Source organism: Amblyraja radiata, chromosome 6 (assembly GCF_010909765.2).
Source record: "Amblyraja radiata isolate CabotCenter1 chromosome 6, sAmbRad1.1.pri, whole genome shotgun sequence".
Classification (NCBI taxonomy): Eukaryota; Metazoa; Chordata; class Chondrichthyes; order Rajiformes; family Rajidae; genus Amblyraja; species Amblyraja radiata.
In genome coordinates, this window is record NC_045961.1 from 48,758,939 (window position 1) to 48,780,217 (window position 21,279).

Consider the following 21,279-nt stretch of genomic DNA (forward strand, 5'->3'; position numbering starts at 1 on the left):
TATAAAATTATAAAATGACTGGACAAGCTAGATGCAGGAAAAATGTTCCCAATGTTGGAAGAGTCCAGAACCAGGGGCCACAGTCCTAGAATAAAAGGGAGGTCATTTAAGACTGAGGTGAGAAAAAACTTTTTCACCCAGAGAGTTGTGAATTTATAGAATTCCCTGCCACAGAGGGCAGTGGAGGCCAAGTCACTGGATGGATTTAAGAGAGAGTTAGATAGAGCTCTAGAGGCTAGTGAAGTCAAGGGATATGGGGAGAAGGCAGGCACGGGTTATCGATAGGGGACATTCAGCCATGATCACAATGAATGGAGGTTCTGGCTCGAAGGGCCGAATGGCCTCCTCCTGCACCTATTTTCTATGTTTCTATGAATCAAATTCAGGAATGTCATCCAAAAAGTTGCATTAAACTAGTTAAAAAATAATACAGAAAATAAATCAAATTAAGAATTATGAAGTGTGAGTTAAGAATCATGAAACACCACATAGAAAATCACTGGTGTAATATCAATTAAGACATTTAAAGGGAATATTAAATGATATAGAGGAAGGCATGAATTTAAAAAAGCTGCCCTATTTAGTAAAATTATGATAGCTGAATTGATTTCTATTCCAATCTTCCAAAATATTAGCCATTTTAGTATGTGCTAATAGAATTTTAATATCTCTTTTAAAATGTTATATTTTATGATAGGTCGACTGAAGGTAAACATGGCAAATATTTATTTCAAACAAAGGAATTATCCCAAGGCAATAAAATTTTACCGAATGGCACTGGATCAGATATCGAGTTCTCACAAGGAGATGAGGTGTGTATGAATGAAAAAAAAATGTCAAAGCAGTTCTTTACCCACCTGTCTTCCCAGTCAAACATGTATAGCTTTTTCCAATCAATATGTCTTTGAAGCACTTTCTGCCTCTATCTCATTAACTGATTTAATTTCTCATTGTGGCTCCCTGTCAGAATTTTGACTGATAACCCTTATATGAAGCATCAGATGCTGACACCCTCATTCCTGTCACCTCTTGGTTTAACTATTCTTGATTAATTTCCTGCCTTCTACACCATCTACCATACACATCTGAAAAAGTTACTTTTATAACAACTAAACAGGTTCGCTTCTTAATAAACAGACACCACACAAACTGTTTGGTAGACCAGTTCAAAACTTTACTTATTATCGGCCGATGGAAGGGAGCGATAATTCCAGCTAAGTGACCAATGTAGACACTCGGCTGTCCTCGGTCCAATTCTCTGAACAACAGAATTACATTGCATTAAATAGGGTTTTTTTGTCCCCTTAGCACATTCCACAGACATTAGTCATGGTCAGAGGTACCGGAAAAGGTTTCCACAGAATGCATCACATCAAAGGCATTTTGTTTACATGGTACAAGATATACTAAAAACATTGGCCATTTGGTTTAGGTCATTTTATCTTCAAAGATATCACCCTAGCTCTTTCGCTGCTTCCTCTCTGTCACTTGGTCCCTCATAAACATAGGACACTTGGTTTACGGCATCTTATCTTTCTATTTCCCTGGTTCCTCTCTCGTCACTTCGTCCATCATAAACATTGGCCATTTGGTTTACGACATCTTACATCAAAGAGATCACCCTAGCTCTTTCTCTGCTTGTCACTTGGGAGACAATGTTATAGGATTTATTATCTCACACACCCGCAACCTAAGGCAAGCCTAATTTGAGACTAAATATAAGCTGTAAGCTAGCCCAGAAGCCAATTTTATATCTTCTTATATTTTTTTACAAAAATTCGGCTTCATCACATAGAAACATAGAAAATAGGTGCAGGAGTAGGCCATTCGGCCCTTCGAGCCTGCACCGCCATTCAATATGATCATGGCTGATCATCCAACTCAGTATCCTGTACCTGCCTTCTCTCCATACCCCCTGATCCCTTTAGCCACAAGGGCCACATCTAACTCCCTCTTAAATATAGCCAATGAACTGGCCTCAACTACCTTCTGCGGGAGAGAATTCCACAGATTCACCACATCTACTGAAATGCCTATTGGGGGTAGCGACAGCGGCCGGGCCTCCGGCCCTGTTGCTCAGAAGGGTAGGGAAAGGAAGAGGAGGGCAATAGTAATAGGGGACTCTATAGTTAGGGGGTCAGATAGGCGGTTCTGTGGACACAGTCAGGAGACCCGGATGGTAGTTTGCCTCCCTGGTGCCAGGGTCTGGGATGTGTCTGAACGTGTCCAAGATATCCTGAAATGGGAGGGAGAGGAGATCTACAATAAATATAGGCAGCATGGAGTAAATGAGGTGCTTGTGGAGTATAAAGAATGTAAAAAGAATCTTAAGAAATGAATTAGAAAATCTAAAAGAAGATATGAGGTTGCTTTGGCAAGTAAGGTGAAAGTAAATCCAAAGGGTTTCTACAGCTATATTAATAGCAAAGGGATAACGAGGGATAACATTGGTCCATTAGAGAGTCAGAGTGGACAGCTATGTGCAGAGCCAAAAGAGATGGGGGAGATATTGAACAATTTATTTTCTTCGGTATTCACCAAGGATATTGAATTATGTGTGGTAAGGGAAACAAGTAGGGTAGCTATGGAAACTATGAGGATCAAAGAAGAGGAAGTACTGACACTTTTGAAAAATATAAAAGTGGATAAGTCTCCAGGTCCTGACAGGATATTCCCTAGGACATTGAGGGAAGTTAGTGTAGAAATAGCAGGGGCTATGACAGAAATATTTCAAATGTCATTAGAAACGGGAATGGTGCCGGAGGATTGGCATACTGCGCATGTTGTTCCATTGTTTAACAAGGGTTCTAAGAGTAAACCTAGCAATTATAGACCTGTTAATTTGACGTCAGTGGTGGGCAAATTAATGGAAAGGATACTTAGAGATAATAATATATATAATCATCTGGATAAACAGGGTCTGATTAGGAACAGTCAACATGGATTTGTGCCTGGAAGGTCATGTTTGACTAATCTTGAATTTTTTGAAGAGGTTACTAGGAAAATTGATGAGGGTAAAGCGGTGGATGTTGTCTATATGGACTTTAGTAAGGAATTTGACAAGGTTCCACATGGAAGGTTGGTTAAGAAGGTTCAATTGTTGGGTATTAATAGTGGAGTAGCAAGATGGATTCAACAGTGGCTGAATGGGAGATGCCAGTGAGTAATGGTGGATAATTGTTTGTCAGGTTGGAGGCCGGTGACTAGTGGGGTGCCTCAGGGATCTGTGTTGGGTCCATGGTTGTTTGTCATATACATAGAAACATAGAAATTAGGTGCAGGAGTAGGCCATTCGGCCCTTTGAGCCTACACCGCCATTCAATATGATCATGGCTGATCATCCAACTCAGTATCCCGTACCTGCCTTCTCTCCATACCCTCTGATCCCCTTAGCCACAAGGGCCACATCTAACTCCCTCTTAAATATAGCCAATGAACTGGCCTCAACTACCCTCTGTGGCAGAGAATTCCAGAGATTCACCACTCTCTGTGTGAAAAAGTTTTTCTTATCTCGGTTTTAAAGGATTTCCTCCTTATCCTTAAGCTGTGACCCCTTGTCCTGGACTTCCCCAACATCGGGAACAATCTTCCTGCATCTAGCCTGTCCAACCCCTTAAGAATTTTGTACGTTTCTATAAGATCCCCTCTCAATCTCCTAAATTCTAGAGAGTATAAACCAAGTCTATCCAGTCTTTCTTCATAAGACAGTCGTGACATCCCAGAAATCAGTCTGGTGAACCTTCTCTGCACTCCCTCTATGGCAATAATGTCCTTCCTCAGATTTGGAGACCAAATCAGACCATACATCAATGATCTGGATGATGGTGTGGTAAATTGGATTAGCAAGTATGCAGATGATACTAAGATAGGTGGTGTTGTGGATAATGAAGTAGATTTTCAAAGTCTACAGAGGGATTTAGGCCATTTGGAAGAGTGGGCTGAAAGGTGGCAGATGGAGTTTAATGCTGATAATTGTGAGGTGCTACATCTTGGTAGGACAAATAAAATAGGACGTACATGGTAAATGGTAGCGAATTGAGGAATGCAGTAGAACAGAGGGATGTAGTAATAACTGTGCATAGTTCCCTGAAGGTGGAATCTCATGTAGATAGGGTGGTAAAGAATGCTATTGGTGTGCTGGCCTTTATAAATCAGAGCATTGAGTATAGAAGTTGGGATGTAATGTTAAAATTGTACAGGGCATTGGTGAGGCCAATTCTGGAATATGGTGTACAATTCTGGTCGCCAAATTATAGGAAAGATGTCAACAAAATAGAGAGAGTACAGAGGAGATTTACTAGAATGTTGCCTGGGTTTCAGCACCTAAGTTACAGAGAAAGGTTGAACAAGATAGGACTTTATTCTTTGGAGCGTAGAAGATTAAGGGGGGACTTGATAGAGGTATTTAAAATTATGAGAGGGATAGACAGAATTGAAGTGGATAAGCTTTTTCCATTGAGAGTAGGGAAGATTCAAACGAGGACATGATTTGAGAATTAAGGGACAAAAGTTTAGGGGTAACATGAGGGGGAACTTCTTTACTCAGAGAGTGGTGGCTGTGTGGAATGAGCTTCCAGTGGAAGTGGTGGAGGCAGGTTCGATTTTATCATTTAAAAATAAATTGGATAGGTATATGGACGGGAAAGGAATGGAGGGTTATGGTCTGAGTGCAGGTAGATGGGACTAGGTAAGAGTAAGGGTTCGGCATGGACTAGAAGGGCCGAGATGGCCTGTTTCCGTGCTGTAATTGTTATATGGTTATATGTTTATATTTTGCCATTTTGAACTGTTGTAGTACATGTACTGAAAATACTCTGAAAATCATTTCAAAATTGGACATTTCAGGAACCTATCCCAGCCTTGAGGAATGAATTGTGATTATATGTCCACATTAGTTTGATGTATGATTTGGAGGGGGGCTTGCAGGAGGTAATTATGCTATTTTCCTGCAGCCCTAGTGTTTTAGGTGGAAGATGTCTCCCACCTGCTGGTGAGGTGCAGCAATACATTTAGTAGATGGAATACATTGCTGCCAGAGGGTAACAGTGTGTTATAAGTAAATGTTTATGCTGATCTGGTAAAGAAATTGGTTCCTGGTGGTGTTAATTTTCTTGAGTGAAATAATTTGATTTCCTTGATTGTTATTTCAGCTACAACCATACAGATCATTGGCAGCTATCCATTCATACTCCTGATTTGTGATTACAGATGGTGGAAAGACATTAAGTAGCAATGTTACTAAATTTTGAGATTTAAAAAATCAAGTCTGTAATTTATCCCATCAGATAAAGCATAAAAATAAATTTAATTTGACACCTAATCCACTTTCATATCTCAAGTATTTAAAAAGTTATGGCCATTTTCATACTCGGAAATTAGCATCTTGTTCCCTATTGATTTTCTATGGACATAACAAAAAAGCTGTGATCGTGTGCAGTCAAAAGCCCATAACTTTCTTAAAAATTAAGAGAACTGAATGAAAATTTCAGTTATCGTAGATTGAACCATTCTGAAACAAATATAAAATAATCTTACTTGGATGACCTGAAATTAAAGCATATAAATTAGTTAGTTACCCAAGTGTAGCTAATTTCAAACTTCAATTACTAGATCTAAACATCTATCCATTTCTTAATAAATGATTAACATTTTTAAATAGCCTAAGTGTCCAAATAATATTCATAAATAATTCACAATAAAACATGATTTTTAAATCTCATTTACATTAATTTATAGGCCAAATGGAAGGAATTTAGTGTTCAATTGCTGTAAATTAAAGTCCATTTTAAATCAGCTTTCTAGTGGGATCCTGTGAACGCGCTGGTTTAGAACGTTCACATTGCGGTAGATTTGTGCCCTCAAATGCCCAGAAAAATACTGTGGGATATAATGGGCCCAAAATGAGCTACTCGCAATATTAAACTTTGTATAAAGGGATCTTAAGAAGCCCTTTTTAATGTAAAAATAAGCAGCATACCTTCTGTGGTTTGCTCTATGCGACCCTGACAGCTGTCGGTGGTCGCGGGTTTAGAGATTGATTTTTAAACTACTATAACTATTATACGAGGCCTTTAAAACTAATAATAGCTTTTGCGACGGGGTCTTCCAGCGATTTTTCGATAATAATTAACTAGGCTGAACATCTTCGATTTGAACAGCCTAGAGAAAATCGCGTTTTAAACCCGCCCCCTCTAAACGGCGCCAAAATCACACACACCCGCAGCGGCAGATTTTCAGCGACGCTTCAGGTAGGCTTTGCAACATACCTACATTAAGAGATATGAGTGAATGTCAGGATGTAAATATTTTTTTGATGATATCCAGCGTCTGACTTGCACTTGTATCAACAGTCTTTATATAGCCGGTTCAGTTAAGTGTCTGGTCAATGTTGATACTATCCCAAAGCAGCAATTATAATGTAATGTCAGTTATAAACATTTAGCTAAATACAGCTTTTTAAAATTTACGTAGTAATCTTTTAGGTTAGGATGGCAATATTGAATGGTGTTTCATGTTGATTGTTACCAGTTCATAACTTAATATGCTTTTACATACCACAATATTTCTTTATGAATAGGATTAAAATAATGCAGAACATTGGTGTTGTTTTTGTCAAAATGGGACAGTACTCTGACGCTATTACGTCCTTTGAGCATATCATGAGCGAAAGCCCAAATTTAAAAACCAGCTTCAACCTCATTTTGTGCTACTTTGCCATTGGTGATCGTGAAAAGATGAAGAAATCATTCCAGAAACTGATAATGGTCCCACTTGGCATTGATGAAGATGACAAATACATTCCACCGAATGTAAGTAAGTCGAGCCTTAAGGTGATAAAAGATGTTGGATGTATGTTGATTTACTGTATCTGTGTAAACTAATTGGCAATGCATTGTATAAAATTCAAAATTCTTATAAGTAAGGAAACTTGTAATGATTATGTCTCCCCGTATTATTATTCAAGATTTTATTTGTGGACTAAACTGAATATTTGGTCCTACTTATTTTTAAACAATTATTAACATTTAGTGATATCTTTAGAGTTATCATTTTGTGTCCAACAAAGAAGGGAATATTATCATGATTGTTTCATTGCAAAGGGGAATAACAAAGATTAATCATTGTCAAAATGTTTTAGAAATCACTTTAAAGAAATGATATTGGCTTTACAAATCATTCAATATATTCAGCCATTCAACACAATCCACTCTGGTTAATTAAGTCTTTTTCGAATCCAAACTGTCCAGTGAATAGAGAATACAAAACAAACAGAGGACAAATTATTTAAATTAGGTGACTGCATGCATGATTATATATAATCTACAAGTTAAAATGCTGTTGTTGTGCTAATGACCTTGGGCTGGGAATTTCCACAGTATTGAAAATGGTGGAGGATCAGAACTAGCCAACAATGTTGTTCTTTCCATCCCACCATCTCAACTCCCCAACCACATTGTTCCTTTAAGTTGTTAAAGAGGAGGGCAGCGGGGCTGTTCAATTTTAAATCTACATTGTGCTTAATATGCTGCTGTGAGTGTTGCAATGGGATGACTGCTGATATTTGCAAGGGTAGGGTTTTCTTTGAAACTACAGGACAAATGATAGTGAGTGATTTCAAATTCAGGTTGCCGACTGTGGAAGTTGTGCCATGGAGGCTTTTGGCATCTGCATGTATGATTAAATGTTGCCAAGCAGTTGTTTGGATTAATTAGATCTCCTTTGAGACCTGTGCCTTTTCTTAAAACAGCTGCTTAAGTGCATTTGTTTCATAGGTCAATTGTATTTATGTTACAGGAAAATCCCTTACACCACTTGCATCTTAATTTTGAGTTCTGGGTATGCTAAATTTAGAATTATTGACGGATTTTAATCCTGTATGTACTTTATTATGGTCATTCCAATTCATGCATTATGTAACGAAGGAAAGGGAGTAAATATTTATTTATCAATATTTTTCTTCTCATTGTTAACTCCGATAGATACAGAACATTGGGTGATGAATCAGAATGCTCTTTTTGCTTTCATAACTTGCTCATGGATTCAGTACTATAGTTGTAGACTGTCTTTTCACTCAATTTTCAGAATCCTTAAATTGCCAGAGGTGATGAATACATTGATAGTGGGTATTGGGGTATTAGTGGAAATATTAGAAAATCATGTGAGCAGTTTGCTTGATCTGATCAGCATGAAGCCTATTCTCAGTATTTTGTTAGCTGATCTTTCTCCTATACCTTTCTTTTCCCACAAGAGCTGTAGTTTATTCAATTGACATTCTATCTGTTCCTATTCCTGTTTTGATTGTTCTTTCCTATTTCTAGTTTGCATAGTTTCCTATGTTACTTTATTCTTCCCTGTAAAAGCATTTACCCAGAAATTAATTCCCTGTCAACCAAATGTACTATATAATAACAGCTGTGCATTCCACTCCACTTCCAAATTCAGTTCCTTTGACTTCAATGAAACTGAAGTTTAGAAGGAGTTCAGAATGCACATGTGCTTCCACATAGCCCATTTAGCACTGCTGACCAAGGGTGAATGTACTTGTGTCTGGGTTCTCTGTTGCTCACCAATTCAGCATATCTTGGCATGTTAAATATTGGCATGTTTCAAAATACTCTCAGATCCAAAGTTTTATTTAATCAGCTATTATCCATCGTCTTTTCTCCTGGCAAAATATTCGTGCTATCTCCAATAAGTGCAATGAGAAGTTAGAATTTTTAGATGTGGGTATGTACACATGGGTCATATTAGGGCAGAGATCACATTCATGGCTGCAGTGTACTCCCAGTTTCTGTAATGGACTCAGATCGTGACATAAATCAGCGTGGAATACTGTTGAGCACATAGTCCTGCTACTTTGGAGCTCAACACTCCTGCCAAAAATCCTCTCTTATCTGTGTCTGACTGCATTTATTTATTCAACAGCAGGAAGGATTTTCTTCCACATCTACTCTTTAACGGAATCAGCAACTACTTTTAGTTGGTTGCTATGACATTAACTGGCTGCTGCTGCATTTCAACAGTTGTGTAATTCTTTATATAGTAATTTTCAAGTTATACGGTATAATGTGACACGGTCATTTTATCGTACTTCTTAACACATTACATTTGGTGCTCTTTTGAACCAAAATGCATACCTAGTCAAGTTGTTGAGGGATGGTTTTTCATATCTGGGTCTCATGAGGAAAAATTAGATGTCTGTTTTCCAGCTAGGACATGCTTGCTGAAATGCACCACCTGCTGCAGTTCCAGCTCGAACCTCAGAGTGAGCTATGGACCACCTTGCTTGAAACATGACACTGCATCACTCTGTGTCTGTCTTTTCTAAGCTGGAGTTTATATATTTTCAGCATCTCGGGTTTTCTGTTCAATTTCATGCAAAAGGGGCCAGTGGGACCTTATTCAAAGAGAGCTAACTACATTAACTTGAGCTGAGTGCAATCAGTTTTAGCAGAGAAAATAGCAATAGGAAAATGGACAGGAGTGATGATAAATCAAGGCCTAAAATCAGATCCATTATGGTCATTTTACAAAGATCTATAGACTTTTCCATGGATTGGAGTGTAGCTGACATAACTCTGTTATTTTACGAAATGATGTTAAGACACATCAGGGAATTGTAGACCTGACATGAAAGAAATGCAAGGGACCATTATAATAGGGATACAAGATGGTGCTGGAAATGAAGCGACTGTGGTGTGCTGCCAGTATAATCAACCTGAGTAGGTAGTGTACTCGGTATAATCAACTATTCTTATACTGTACAATCTTATTCTGCATAGTAAGATTTTTACTGAAATCTATGACAAATAGAAATTTCACTCCACCTGGATATATGTGACAATAAAGTACCATTGAACCATTATATTAAAAAAAATATGCTTTGTAAACAATGACGGGATTGGATAAAATTATCATAAATTATGCAAGGCAAATCATGCCTGCCAAGTTTTTTGATGGTATAACTAGCAAAATAGATGAGGTGGGATCCGTGGATGCATTTAGACATCCAGAAAGTTGTTACTGATTTCTTTAGAATTCTGCAGGAAAACCTGATTTGACAGCACTTGTGCTTTTAGTAATTCATCAGGATTAATGCACTTGTTATGAAAACAAGCAGGCTACTTTTATTCAAGGTTGCTTCAGGCCAATATATTTGTTTCATGTCAAATTGGATTCTGTGGCCAAATCCAGGACAATTGAAACCGTTCTGTTGTCGTAAGAGGAAAGGGTATATTTCATTACCTCTCAATTCTTTCTGACAAACACAAGGTCAATGATAAACTTACCATTAGTGTCCTAAAGTGTGCTTCTGTGAATTTTCGTATGACTTAATTACTTTACTATGTGATAACTAGCATTTTATAAAGTAATTGCCATTTATTTCAAATGAAACATGGTTCTTTGAAAACTATTTCCCAATTCTTTAGGATGATGCACATATGAATCTAGTGATTGAAGCTATCAAGAATGATCCCCTCAGGCAAATGGAGCGTGAAAGGTAGTGTACAACTGTTGTTTTGAAAATAAAAAATTTAAAACATGTTAACTCTAGAATAATGACATAATTCATAGCAAGAATTACATTTCAGTATATTTATCACTTATTCCATGTTAATAACTTTGCATGTGAATTGTTTGGTATTTTGTACAAAACAGAATATTAACCTTTGTATAGAAATCACATAGAAAAGTTATTTTGAAACGAAATGAAATGCAAGGCAGATCACATTTTCAGGATCAATTTTTTTAATGGCTTCCTTTTAGAGAGGTTTAGACATGAAATTTAGAAAAATCCACAAAATGTGGTGGTGAGCCACACACTTTACATAACCTTCAGCACTTGGGGGGGTCACGTGTCCCGGTGACTAGAGGTAGGGGTCACGGTGTGGTCAAGGGTGCCCCTGGGGAGTATTTAAGGAGTTAACCACGAGCGCACGGGGTTGGTGAGTGAGGAGAATTTGTATAGCAATAAAGGACAGTATTTTCAGACAAACCTTGTGTCTGCCTCGTTCTTTAACGGACAACTCCGCGTCCGCTACATTTGGTGAGCTTGACGTGATCCCTACCTCTCGTCACCGGGACACGTGACCCCCTCCAAGAGCTGAAGGCTACGTAAAGTGCGTGGCCCACCACCCGGTGCCGCCACATTACCCCCACATCCGCTACAAAACCATAATTTTGGATTATGCTACAGATATTTGAGCTAATATTCCAAAGTCAAATGTAACTGTTCTAAAAATATTTAATTCTGCAGGAAAGCAATGGCAGAGAGATTTATTATGACAGCAGCTAAGTTGATAGCACCTGCAATTGAAACATCTTTTGCTGCTGGATATGACTGGTAGGAACAATCAATTAATTTTAGAACTATGGACAGATAGCTGTACTTAAATGATTGTGTAAAATTGTAACTGAAAACCCCTTGATAAGATAAACATATATATTCTCAAATCCAAAGCATTAGTCTTCTCTGTAATTAAAAAAACTCTGATCTTGGATGTGTGTGTGTGTATGTATAATCACATCTTCTCTAAAAAAAGACGCACTAACGGTACCATTTTTACATATTCCGGTAGAGATTTATGCCATGGACTCTGAAATTGTCTTATCTGAAAAATTCATACTTTATTAATCAAAATGTTCCCAAATCTGAAGAAACTTTGAAAATAAAACCGGCTGGCTTTGGCTCCTGACGTGATGACGTCACAATGGGTCTGCATGCTGTGATCACGTGCTGCGAATGATGTCGCCCGGCCGCTCACTGCCCGGCCGCTCGTCCTGCTCCCCTCCTCCTTTCCCCCTCCTCTCCTCCCTCCTCCTCTCCCCCCTCCCCCTCCTCCTCCTCTCCCCCTCCCCTGCCCTCTCCCCCTCCCCTCTCCTCCTTCCCCCTCTCTCCCCTCTCCTTTCTCCCCTCCTCTCTTCCCCCCTCCTCTCTCCCCCTCCTCTCCCCCCCCCTACTCTCTCTCCCCCCCTACTCTATCTCCCCCCCTACTCTCTCTCCCCCCCCCCTACTCTCTCTCCCCCCCCTACTCTCTCTCCCCCCCTCCCTTCCCCCTCCCCCCTCCCCCCTTCCTTCTCTCCCCATCTCCCCCCTCTCTCCTCTCCTCTCTCTCTCCCCTCTCTCTCTCCTCCCCTCTCTCTCTCCTCCCCTCTCTCTCTCCTCCCCTCTCTCTCTCCTCCCCTCTCTCTCTCCCCCCTCTCTCGCTCCCCCTCTCTGTCTCCGCGCCCTCTCTGTCTCCGCCCTCTCTCCCCCCTCTCTCCCCCTTCTATCCCCCCCTCTCTCTCTCTGTCTCTGCCCCTCTCTCTCTGTCTCTGCCCCCCCCTCTCTCTGTCTCTGCCCCCTCTCTCTCTGCCGTCTCTCTTTACCCCCCCTCCCTCTCTAGACGCGCCTGCGAGTTGGGGGCTATGCGTCAATGGATAGGGCGGGGATGGGGTAAAAGGAGCCAATTAATAATATTAATATAATATCAAGGGGGTGGTTAGTGTGTGTGTGGGGGGGGGGGGGTGTTTAGTGTGTGTGTGTGTGTGGGGGGGCTGGATAGTGTGTGAGTGACGCCGTAGGCCGCCCCCTCCCCCGCAACCGCGCGTTGAGACGGGACCCAACGGGTCCCACTTGGTCTCGTATCAATATAAAAATTGCATTATTCTCCATCAGAAAAAACATAGGCCTCAGCTATGTCTGACACTGCTTCCCAAATCCCTTACTGCTATACTGAAGACTGAGTAGAGGCTGTCACCTGCACCTCTGCAATAGTGGAGGAGTGAAATGTAAAGCCAGAAGCCAGGATTAACTCCTCCTCTTCTTACTGTACCTGGCAGCCTTTTGCCTCCTTTTCACCTCTAGTCTTAGCCACTTACTTCACCCATCTGCCAATTACCCCCTCCCATCACCTGTATCCACCTATTGCTTGCCAGGCTTTGCCCTACCCCGCCTCTCATTTTCAGTTTTCTCCCCCCTACCTCGTCATTCTGAAGAAGGGGCCTGACCCAAAACGTCATCTATCCATTCCCTTCACAGATGCCGCCCGCTGTCTTTAGTCTAGTTGATTGTCAAGTGTATTGAAGTACAGTGAAAAGCTTTTGTTGCATGCTAACCAGTTAGCTGAAAGACCGTCGAGACAGACAATGATTACATTCGAGCCATCCACACTGTTCCTCCACCACGTTAGAATTTGGCATTTGATTAGGCTCCTCACCCAGAAGTTATTTAAATGTTTAAAGTACAAAATAGAAATGCTATATGTAAAACATTTTGCAACACAACATAACTGGAAACTGGCCTCGGGACACTAACCTAATACAGTGTTTTTTTTAATAGAAACATATTTTGTACTTTGTAATGGTATTTTCACTTTGAGCCAGAGTCATCGGCAAAGTGAAAATGATTCATATGAATGTTCATTGTTGTTCACCTTCTCATATCTCTAGAAACGTTGTAGCATGAAATGTAACATGAGATTAATCTGGCTATTAAATAACTCTTACTTGATGACTAATTGTTGCAGGTGTGTGGAAATGGTTAAGGCTTCCCAATATGTTGAGCTAGCTAATGACCTGGAAATTAACAAAGCCATTACTTACCTGAGACAAAGGGATTTTAACCAGGTATCAATAACATTGTTATCTCTGTTATATATTTGCAAACATTTCCTTGATAGTTGCGTTTAATTGTTTAAAATGTAAAGATTTTTTGAAGAATACCAGTAAAGAATAATCTGAATGCATCACTAATTTTATGTAATCATTTTGAATTTTGCTTGCATGTTATTCTGTATAGATTTTTGTGTTACTCCTATAATACATTGCATGATTATCTGGCAATGTGGTAATTTTCAAAAGACCCAACAGCACCTCCTTGACCTCAACCTGCCCTATACATTAGTATAACCCGCACAACAAAATAAGATGCATAATAAAGTTAGCTATAGCCCGACAATAGGCTTTAACATGCAAGACTCCTCAGTAAATTAGACATGGGTGTAAACTTCATTTTAGGATCAGTGCTGCCAAATTAGAGGGAAGTTCATTGCTGTTGCCTTACGCTAAATTTTCACTGTTAAACCTATACCATATGAGCTCTATACAATTTCAGGTTGAGGACCTTTCATTATCTTGGAGGTGGAAGCCTACTTCTATCTTTTGTTTTCCATTTATCAAGATCAATTCTCACTTATTTTCACCTTGCTAATTGTTGGATGACTGTTCAAAACCAGTATCACAAATGATGAGTAAAGGGTCTGTCCCACCAGCATGCGATAGCATGCGTCTAGCGCGACCAAACGTGGTCGCTTGAGGCGTACAGCCTCGCGGGCCGGTCCCACTTCGATCGGCGGAGGCGTATGGAGTTGTGCGGGGCTGGTCCCGACATCTCGCAGGGCTCCAAAAATCCTGCACTGTCCGAAAATCCCGCGCGATAACAGCCTGTCGGCCCGCAGCCGCATTGAGGCCGTAAGCAGCGTGTGGCGTTGCGCGATGATATCACTGCCCGGCGTGCCGTTGCGTGATGACGTCACCGCCCGACGCCATGCGAAGTCCAAATTCAGTCGGCCCGCCTCCTGCCCGGCTGATTAGTGAGTGTGATGTCGGGACCAGCCCCGCACAACTCCATACGCCTCTGCGGTTGGAATTGGGACCGGCTCCGCGAGGCCGTACGCCTCAAGCCACCACGTTTGGTTGTGCTAGACGCATGCAATCGCATGCTGGTGGGACAGGCCCTTAACTTTCAATACAAAAATGTTAATGATTACTTTGATTTAATATTTAGTTGAATTTTTGCATGTATATACATTTTCTTTATTATAATTCCTCTTTTCCATTGAGAGTGTGCGCATGTTTATTCATTCTATCTTTAATCTTTTCCTTCATTTTCTGCAACCACTTTGATCTTTTGTTTTTACTGTTTGACATCGCAGTATGACCAGGTGGGTGAAAATACAACACCATCATTATATTATGTGTTTTGGTTTGGAAACCTAATGCAGTTAATGTTTTTGTTTAAAGGAAATTGAAACAAAAGTTGAAATATTTAAGAAGGCAGTCAGGAGGGCAATAAAAAGGACATGAAATGGAGCTGGCAGGCTAAGTAAAGGAAAATCTTGAGATTATAAGGGAGGCTAGGGAAAGAATAGGTCCCCTTAAGGATGGCTGTCTTTGTGAAGAGCCACAAGAGAAGGGGGAGATGTTAAATTAATACATCATCCATTTTTACTGAGAAGTCATGCAGGCATAGGGATTGTGATGTTTTGCATCATCTGCGAACCAAAGAGGAGGTATTAGCGGTTTTAAATCACACTAGCCCAGGTGTGGACCCATTGGGTCCGTTCCCCCAAGGCAATATTCCAACACTGACCCTGCGCAGGCGCGGCTGACGGGTTCCTGTTGTGATGCCAGAGATCCCCGTTGTGACACGAGTGACGGCAACCCTCCCCCAACTGTGCATGCACTGCCGGCAAGTGGGAGCACGACTGCGATGTTTTTAAAGTTCAAACTGGCAATAACCTGCAAAATATAAGATCAATGTGAACGCATCTCACTCTCCCTCTTCAGTCACCTATTCCCCTCCTCCATTATCCTCTCCCCACCCTCCACCTACTTTCCTCTGCTTCCTCCCCTCACCCCTCCCTCCCCTCCTCCCTCTTCCCCCTCCATTACCTCGCCATCCCTCTTCCTACCCCCTCATCCTCCAGCACTTCCTCCCCCTCCTCTTCACCCTCCCTATTCTTTCCCCTCTCCTCCTCCCTCCCCCACTCCCTCCCAACTTTCCCTGTCTCTCCTTTCCCCTACTCTCAGTCACTCCCTCCATAACGCCTCTCCCCTCCCTACCCCCTCCTCTCCCTCTTTCCCCCTGTTCCCCCACTCCTCACCTCCCCCTATCCCACCCCCCACTATCCCTCCTCACCTCCCCCACTGCCATCCCCTTTATCCCCCACTCCCTACCTCCACCACTCCCCCCTCCTATCCCTCTACCCCCCCTCCTCACCCGCTCTCCCTCCTCACCTTCCCCACTTTCCCCTCCCTCTCCCTCCCTTTCAACCCTCCTCTCCCTCTAGCCCCCTGCCCCCCATTCATCAGCTCCCTCGAATCCCACACCTCCCCACAATGAAAATCGCAATGTGTTTTTAAAAATGAAACCTCCCCCCATCCCAACCCCCCACAATGAAAATCGCAATATTTTTGTTTGAATGGAATTCTCAATGAAAATCAAATTTTTTCTTTAAAATAACCTAAACACAATGTTAGCTGTTAATGAAAACGGAAGAATTTGATTAAAACTTTTTTTTTGAAAATTGCGATTTAAAAAAAAATTTGGGATCCAATTGTGATGTCGAACGTAGCTGACGGGCAGGGCAAGTCGGAATAGTGGTTTGAGAAGTAATTTTTGTAAAGTTGTAAATTTCAATAACTTGTAAAATATAATATCAATTTGAACGAAACTTGTTTCATTTACATCCCAGGGCAATGGTGAGTAAGATGGGCCAAACATTGTTACACTATCGTGTACTGTTTTGGCCGGGTTTTGAAATATCTTGCACGCACGCATACAAACAAACAAGCAAAGAGTTTTAGTAATATATAGATTAAAGCAGATATTATGATGTATATGTTCCAGAGTATTATGATGTCCTCCAGATAGTTTTCATGAAATATGTTTTACCTCTCTTGCCACATTATATCAATCATTAAAAGCATTTATTACAATGCATCTTATTTATTTTTTAAGATCCAGGACAGAAAGGTCAGTATGGGGCAGAAACAAGGAACTGCAGATGCTGTTTACAAAAAAAAGACACAAAATGCTGGAGTAACTCAACGGGTTAGACAGCATTTCTAGAGAACATGGATAGGAGATGTATTGGGTCTGCACCCTTCTTCGAAATGATTTGGTGAGGGGGAGGGTGGGAAGAAAGTTGGAAGAGACAAGGGGTCGGACAAAGCCTTGCAAGTGATAGGTGTAGATACAGGTGAGAGGGGTCATTATGGGAACGGGAGTTAAAATGATTAGTGACCGGGAGATCCAGCAGACTTTGGTAGACTGAGTGCAAGTGTTCAATGAAATGGTCGCTGAGTTTACACTTGGTCTCGACAATCTAAAGGAGGCCACATCGGGAACACCAAATCTCTGTCTCATCTGGAAGGACTGATAGGATCCTGGGATGAATGTAAGCGAGGAAGTATTGGGACAGGTGTTACATCTCCTGCGGTTGCAGGGGAATGTACCTGGGGATTGGTGGTTTAAGTTGGAAGGGATGAGTGAACCAAAGAGTTGCAGAGGGAGCGGTCTCTGTGGAAAGCAAAATGGGGAGGGATGGGAAGATGTGACAGGTGGTGGGATCACGATAGAGGTGATAGAGGTCGATATATTGGATGCGGAGGCAGGAGGAGTGAAAGTTGAGGACCAGGGAAATCTATTGTTGGGGAGGGGAGTAAGTGCAGAAGTACAGAACACAGATGAGACACGAGTGAAGGATCCATCTATGATGCGAGGGGGGGAGTGCATGTTTACTAAAGAAAGAGGACATTTTGATTAAGATGATGTCTAGAAGATAGTTGAGTGAAACTTATCTGTGGTCGAAGAATATTCTTTGAAGAACTGTAAATTGAATGGTTCCACGTGTGCAGTTATGTTTAAAGATATTTATGCTATAGTTTAATTTCATCTAATACAGTGCCCTCCATAATGTTTGGGACAAAGACCCATCATTTATTTATTTGCCTCTGTACTCCACAATTTGAGATTTGTAATAGAAAAAATCACATAGGCTCAAAGGGCCGAATGGTCTACTCCTGCATCTATTTTCTATGTTTTCTATGTTAATCCTATTACAGTTGTATGTTTAATTTGTAGTTTTTCAGCAGAAGGATTATTTTATTGCCCATTTAATTTCTGGATGTACTAAAATACCATTAGTCATTTTAGTCACCCAAGTGGGTTTGTCAAGCGTCAGGTTTTTGTTTGCTAAAGATGTAATCTGTTTCCACTTTTGTTTCAAAGGCTGTGGAGACTCTGAAAATGTTTGAAAAAAAGGATAGCAGGGTTAAGAGCGCAGCTGCAACAAATCTCTCTTTCCTTTACTTTTTGGTACGTGTGAAATTTGAAATATTTTAGAATTACAGCGTATTCTGAGCACTTGACAAAATACACCACCATGTCAGATTTGAAATATTTTCTCTACGTTAGGGAATTTATGCTTCCTGAAATTCTGCATTCACCGGCCAATGTAATGGACTGGATTGTTCTAGACCATGGCCACAACCCAGAAATGCTGTGCCTCATTATCCACTCTTACTTTCTCCAGATGTAGTTATGTTTAAAAATATTAATGTGATAGTTGGACTGATTATCCATTCCCAAGAGCGAAAGGCCTGCTTGCAGAATTCCTTGACAGCCAGAGGCATTTATAAACATTTACAAATAGATTTAAATACAACGAGTTGTTCATGCAAAGTAAGATTCCATTTCATTGGATTTATGCAGGAAAATGATTTTGGCCTTGCGGACCGATATGCGGATCTTGCAATGGTTGCCGATCGATATAACCCAGCAGCGTTGACGAATAAAGGAAACTGTGTTTTTGCACGGTGTGACTATGAGAAAGCAGCTGAGTTTTATAAGGAAGCTCTCCGGAATGATTCATCTTTTACTGAGGCACTCTATAACCTGGGTGAGTTCCAATTTAATCAAACCATAAAGCTTCTGAAAGATACTAAAGATTTAGTGTCAAGCAGCACTCTTATGTCAATAATACAAGATCTTCAATTTACTCAGTATTATGCATTTAGAATTTGTACGTAACTTCATGCATTCATTACTATTTGTTCTTCCAAATATATAACTCAGTATATTAAAATCTCTTTACATCTTAAGGTACTCCTTATTTCATCATTTGTACACATACGTGAGGAAATTTTAATGTATTGTGTAAAACATAGTCGTTAACATAATTTAAAATATATTCTCCCCCGAGGAAACTGACCATCCAGATCCATGTGAAAAATTGAATGTTTTTTTGTGTTGCATCTCTACTCCTTATCAAGAACCATCTTCTGCTACTTGGTCTCAAACATTCCAGCTGGTCAGAAAAACATGGACCTTTGTTTCTTCTGGAATTATTAGATGGGATTTTGTCATATTTTTTGATCTTGTGCATTTTTCCACCACAGATGTTAGGCTAGTTGGTCTTTTAATTTTTGGCTATAAGGGTATTTACTGTTCTCCAATCCTTGTGCAAATTCAACATTAATGATGCCCATAATCTTATTTATGATTTATGCCCTTCAAATCTTGATTCTGTATTTCATCAGACCTAAGCACATCATGACATTTAATTAATTGAGTTCTTGTATAACACATACTTTGTTGGTTTATTGGGCTAAATGATCTGTTAACCAGAATGGCCACATCTCCAATCTGATTAAAATCTTCACCATAACGTTATAAGTCTGTCATTAATGTTGAGATTCCTTTAGCATACATTTAATATTTTTCTTATCAGTTGATTAAGAATAAATAATGTGGACATGATAGTTTGGAAATATGCATCTAAAATCAGGTTATATTGCACATTTTAAAAGATAATTGAATCCAGTTTTCTTTTCCAAACAAAGATTCTGTTGTGCTGCATCATAATACTTGCATTTATTGTCATTCATATTGTACAATTGAGCAATGGAGAATGTTGGCACCACTGTGCATTGAGAGAAATAATGAAAATGTAATATAAAGCTATCTGGGAAAGGGTAAGCTAATATCTCCGTGTGCTTGTAGTACAAAAATCAAAGTGTCAGTAATGCAGACATCTCATTCAATCATAGATGCTGATGAGGATGTGTGTAACATGAAAATGTGTGTGTTTTTCGTCCTCACCTTTTCACCAGCTGGGCATCTCCTGTGTCATAGCTCATCCAGCGCAAAAGAGAAAATGACATCCTTTTACTCACTCAGGCACCTGTAGATTAACCCTTATTAATCCATGCGATTTATAATCCCCACTACACAGATGTGCATGCCACCCTTTACATGGTATTACGGTACTACACAGCTTCACACTAGCAAGGTCAGCTCGCTCTCTCTCTCTCTCTCTCTCTCTCAAGCGACACTGAGCTGGATGAGAAATTTTCCTGTTGGCTTATGGAATAAATACTGATCTTTTACATTGTGTGTTAGTGTGGATCAATCATAAACATGGTGTCAGAAGATTGAGCCACATCTCCGACTCTTTTGCCTGAACTTATTTAAAAAAAATTTTTACAACGAATCATCGCTCTCTTATTATGGCAGGATCTTTTCGTAAACTAGATCCTTTGGTGTTTGACAGCGAACTTGCCGAACGCTGGCGCATCTTTGAAGTGGAATTCGGAGTTTTCATAGATGCTGCCCACCCAGGGGCTACTCCCCACACCGTTGCATCAATTCTCCTCAACGTAGCAGGCACAGGATTTCCACTACGCCCCAGAACACACCGATGCGGTAACACATGTTTTGACCCCGGCAGAGTCCATCAGAGACCCCACCTGCCTTCTCTGAAAGTTCCGAGACTTGTGCCAACTTCGCACCAACGTTATCATGGAGCACCACAATATATTTTCCCGTAGCCAACAAGAGGACGAGACGGTCAAATCTTACATTGGCGCCCTGAAGAGCGTTGCTGCAAGATGCCAATTCTAAGACCGCGACATCCTCATCCGCAGCAGACTCGTATTTGGCATCCCGAATGACAAGGTGAGAAATGAACTGCTCCGGAATGAGGAGCTTACACTAGATAAGGTTGAACGTGCCTGCCGGGTTGCAGAATACACTGACACCCATATCAAAGCCCTGGGACCAGGACCACACTCTGCCTACAATGTCCATGCCTTCTATAGCTCCCCGCGACAAACATTAACACCTCTCGACAACCGCCTACAGCCCCAGGGAGGGTAACCGACCCTCTGGTCCATAATTACGGTGGCTCACACCCGAAATTCCGTGAGCAATGCTCCGCTTATGGCAAAACTTGCCACTACTGTAAAAAGAAAGGTCACTTTATCCGGTGCTGCCGCGCTCATGGCAACAGGGCACAGCCACAACAATCTCTATGCGCTCGAGCCCACATTTTCCCACGATGCACTGACTGAAACAGCAGTTCCAGTAGAACCACAACCGCAGCACCTGCAAGAAGACAGTGAAAACATACATTCCAGTGTACCCGACTTACCGTCCACAAACAATGATCCCATGACAACGCTCAGTATCACCAATACTAAAGTCGCTGCAAAGATAGATACCGGGGCAAGATG

General features: G+C 40.8%; 1 protein-coding gene across 1 annotated transcript in view; it reads left to right on the top strand.

Moving 5' to 3' along the window:
• ift88 (intraflagellar transport 88) overlaps positions 1 to 21,279 on the top strand; it is a 74,031-nt gene that overhangs the window by 32,389 nt on the left and 20,363 nt on the right. The window contains exons 11-17 of the mRNA XM_033022737.1: positions 698 to 812; positions 6,578 to 6,809; positions 10,431 to 10,501; positions 11,258 to 11,344; positions 13,509 to 13,608; positions 17,996 to 18,082; positions 18,479 to 18,665. Coding sequence (XP_032878628.1) covers positions 698 to 812; positions 6,578 to 6,809; positions 10,431 to 10,501; positions 11,258 to 11,344; positions 13,509 to 13,608; positions 17,996 to 18,082; positions 18,479 to 18,665 — 879 coding nt within the window. The remainder of the gene's footprint in view (positions 1 to 697; positions 813 to 6,577; positions 6,810 to 10,430; positions 10,502 to 11,257; positions 11,345 to 13,508; positions 13,609 to 17,995; positions 18,083 to 18,478; positions 18,666 to 21,279) is intronic.